At 39.0% G+C, this 3,361-nt stretch overlaps 1 protein-coding gene across 1 annotated transcript in view; it reads left to right on the top strand.

The window, feature by feature from the left end:
* Positions 1 to 2,555: 2,555 nt before the first annotated feature.
* sik2b (salt-inducible kinase 2b) overlaps positions 2,556 to 3,361 on the top strand; it is a gene marked incomplete at its 5' end in the record, with an annotated part of 38,527 nt that continues 37,721 nt past the window's right edge. Inside the window, 1 exon segment of the mRNA XM_014005251.1 lies at positions 2,556 to 2,672. Within this exon segment, the coding sequence (XP_013860705.1) occupies positions 2,556 to 2,672 (117 nt within the window).

Below are 3,361 nucleotides of genomic sequence, written 5' to 3'. Positions count from 1 at the left end.
GTCTGGACCCTGCAGGTACAGCAGCACTGACCGTCTGCACGTCCGTCCCCCTCACTGCCAGTAACAGGTCGGACCACCAGTGCTGCTGGGAAGCTGTAAACTTGTACACTCTGACATCATACACCTGCTCTCATTTTGATAATGACCCCTCACATTGCCACGGTGGAACAACTCAAACGTCTGGCCTGTGTAAACAACCAAATTGCACTGGCTGTGCATCAGGGGGATGCAGAAGGAGRTGGTGGTCCCATTATGTAATCCAGCCAATGATGTGATTGAGAGGTTTCTTGTCCCTGCAGTCCAGGGAGCTTTGCTGAAATCTGCCGGCCACACGGCTTTGGAAAGCAAAGTGTTCGGCTGCATCAGGCGTGCACGCAGACAGCAATCCCCCCCTGATACTTGCTTCTGGGGGTCTTTCACATAAGTCTGGAAAGGGTTTTGATGTCACAAACACTCCACACTCTCAGGCCATGCAGCATGAGCACAACAAGGATCAGATCTGTTCAGTTTACTTCTGTCATCTGTTTGCACAGAAGCCTTACTCAAGCAGTYCCATGGAGTACCATGACTTTCTGTTGTAATGACAGAGGGACACAGGGAATTTACTGTAAACAGTGTTCACAGTGTGCAATAATAATAATAATAATAATTAATAATAATAAAACTATTTGTTCTGMGGAGTCATCAGAACACAGGACTGAAACTAAAGTTGCACACTTCAATCCTTGCACTGAGCCGTTTGTTTTGTCTGATTGTGCCAAATAAAAAAACAAAGACTGACATCACCTTTTCGTAGGTTTAATGAATAACAAGGCGAGACAATATCTCCTAAGACTCTTATTCTGTTAATCTGTTTATTAAGGCTTGTGAAGTGGCACAGTGTTTGTCTAGCCAGGTAATCTCCATCCATGGAATACCAATGGTTATATGTGCAGGTTTTCGTTTCAAAATGCATGTTGTTGGTAAAGTAGCTGTTGCATGTTACAGACTTTTATTTAAAGCCGTCTGCTTTGAGACGATGACGCGACAGAGGCAACGGCCCGTTGTATGCTRTTAATAATAATATAGTTTAATAAGCTATGAAACTGCAGGTTTGGATTGTGCACAAGTGCAAATGCCCCTAGAGAGGTGAATCACTTGTGTGTGTAACCTATTTATTTATTTATTTATTTATTTATTTTTAACTGACCTATGTGTTTTAGTATGTACATATGGCAGCTTGTGGGTTTGCATAGTTTTGTTTCATTGTCAGATAGTCCTGTCTGTCATTTCTGTTTGTTTTACATTTATCTATATCCAGCTTTCACAAAGGTAAAGCAATATCTGGGTGTGTTTTAGTATCCAATACAATTGTTCAAATGTCCAAAATTCTAAATTTTGSACAATAGAGGTGTCAGTTTGTAGCTGTGTGCCTTTATAAGTAATATATTTCTTTAAAMGTTTGTTTGTTTTTTCACATTACTTGCTTTTGTGTTCTTTGGGGAAGGAAATAGTAATGGAGTGTTAAACCTAAAACTCCCTCAATTGCTCACTGTTGAGCACCAACTACTAAAATAATCTCAGAATAGGTGACAGAATTTACTGTGAGATTAGATGCAAACATGAGGTCATTGTAAAAAAATGAATMCACTTTATCTCAGTGATACCCCTGCTCTTAGACAGTGGACAGGTTAAGGAAATAAAAATAGAGGTCATAAATCAGCTCATTTGTTGTGGCAGGCGACTGCACTGCAGCTGCATATTCCTTCGTAATATGAACAGAGTTAATCTGGTGTTGATTGCTGCATAAAGATGGAGGATAGAATGAGTGCTGCTACGATAAGCATCCAGAGAACGATCTTTCTGGCAGTTCTTTCAAATTGCTGAACTTTTTCCTTTTTGTCATCCGATAAAGCTTCAAAAATATGGATCCTAACTTGAAATCTCACCAAATACTGAATGAGCAAACACAGAGGATGTTGATGATGAATAAAAAACGACGAATTTTACCGTAGAATAACTGAGATGCCTCAAATGTTGGTTGGTTGGTTTAACAAGCGAAAAAACATTGTATCATTACAGATCAAAGGTCACCAGTAAAGCTTCATCGCACTRATTTAGCTTCACCTAACAGTGGTGTGAGTGCAGAGATCTGGGGTTTCCTGTTGTTTGCCTCTGCGTTTGGCTCACAGATGCTTGGCCCTCCTCAGACGACACTGGTGATATTTTTGTTTATGAGAAAGTTTGAAGGAAGGTTATTATTATTGCCGACCAGATCTCAGTAATGAACGCCTGTAACGTTTACACCCTCAGCACGCAGCTTGCATGTGTGGCTTTGTAAATAAGTGATGAAGGTATTTATTTACCTGTGCTGTGTTTTAAACAATATATATTCTTGCCTTTGCTGTTATAAATGGATCTATTCTGAGAGAAAGCTAAAAAGAATCTGAAAATGTATTGCATTCTGGTAGTATTAGGATTTGTGGGTGTGTAATAAGGTCCAAAACAATTTATCTGTTGTATGCCATCCATATTCCCCCCACCATTTCATTTGTTGATGTTTGATTCTTCTGCAGGTGGCCATTAAGATTATTGATAAGACCCAACTGGATGCTGTCAACCTGGAGAAAATCTACAGGGAAGTTCAGATCATGAAGATGCTGGACCACCCTCACATCATAAAGCTGTACCAGGTGAGTTTTTAGTGTTAATTCTTATTATTCTACAGTGGTTTGCTTCATTTGTCAACTAATAATGAAATATGTGAATAAAATGAATCATTTTTGGAGTTACTGGTTTCCTCCTTGAGTCACTTATCAACTCTTTGGTCTTTTATCTGATCCAGTGTTTGTTATTGTCTCTCAAATTGAAATGTTCCTCGTCTCATTGTGCATTGCTGCTCTGATAAAAGATGTAATTATTTCTTAAAATTTTTTTTGCATTGTTAATCAGTGCCAGTCAAGAGGTTTTGTAAATATTTAATTCATTCTTGGGTCTTGASATCTAATTATTTGCAATTTGCTTCCATAACTGCACTCAAATAAACAGGAAAACAGACGTCATTCAAGCCTTAAATTCTACCCCACCATCATTTTTTATGCTCACATTTTATCTGCAGTTATCTGCAGTGATATGGCAAGTTTAGCTGAAATAAGGATGATGAAAGACAAGACTTTGTTTCYCAAGATATAAGTGTAGAGAAAGCAACCTGAAGTGGATCATATAGGTCCCTGATGGGGTAGACGTCTCTCTTTCGTCTCTGGATTTCAGCGGTTTTCCAGCACTGATCCCCTTTTCAGTGCAAACAATGGGCCTCATGCAAGAACATGTTCGTTTTCTTATCCTAAATTTCTCTTACTTTTGTTCGTACAAAGGGTTCGTA

This window comes from Austrofundulus limnaeus, unplaced genomic scaffold (assembly GCF_001266775.1).
Source record: "Austrofundulus limnaeus strain Quisiro unplaced genomic scaffold, Austrofundulus_limnaeus-1.0 Scaffold29, whole genome shotgun sequence".
In the NCBI taxonomy this organism is placed as follows: Eukaryota; Metazoa; Chordata; class Actinopteri; order Cyprinodontiformes; family Rivulidae; genus Austrofundulus; species Austrofundulus limnaeus.
The sequence above is the reverse complement of the archived record's forward strand: the minus strand, read 5'-3'. Positions and strand labels throughout refer to the sequence as shown.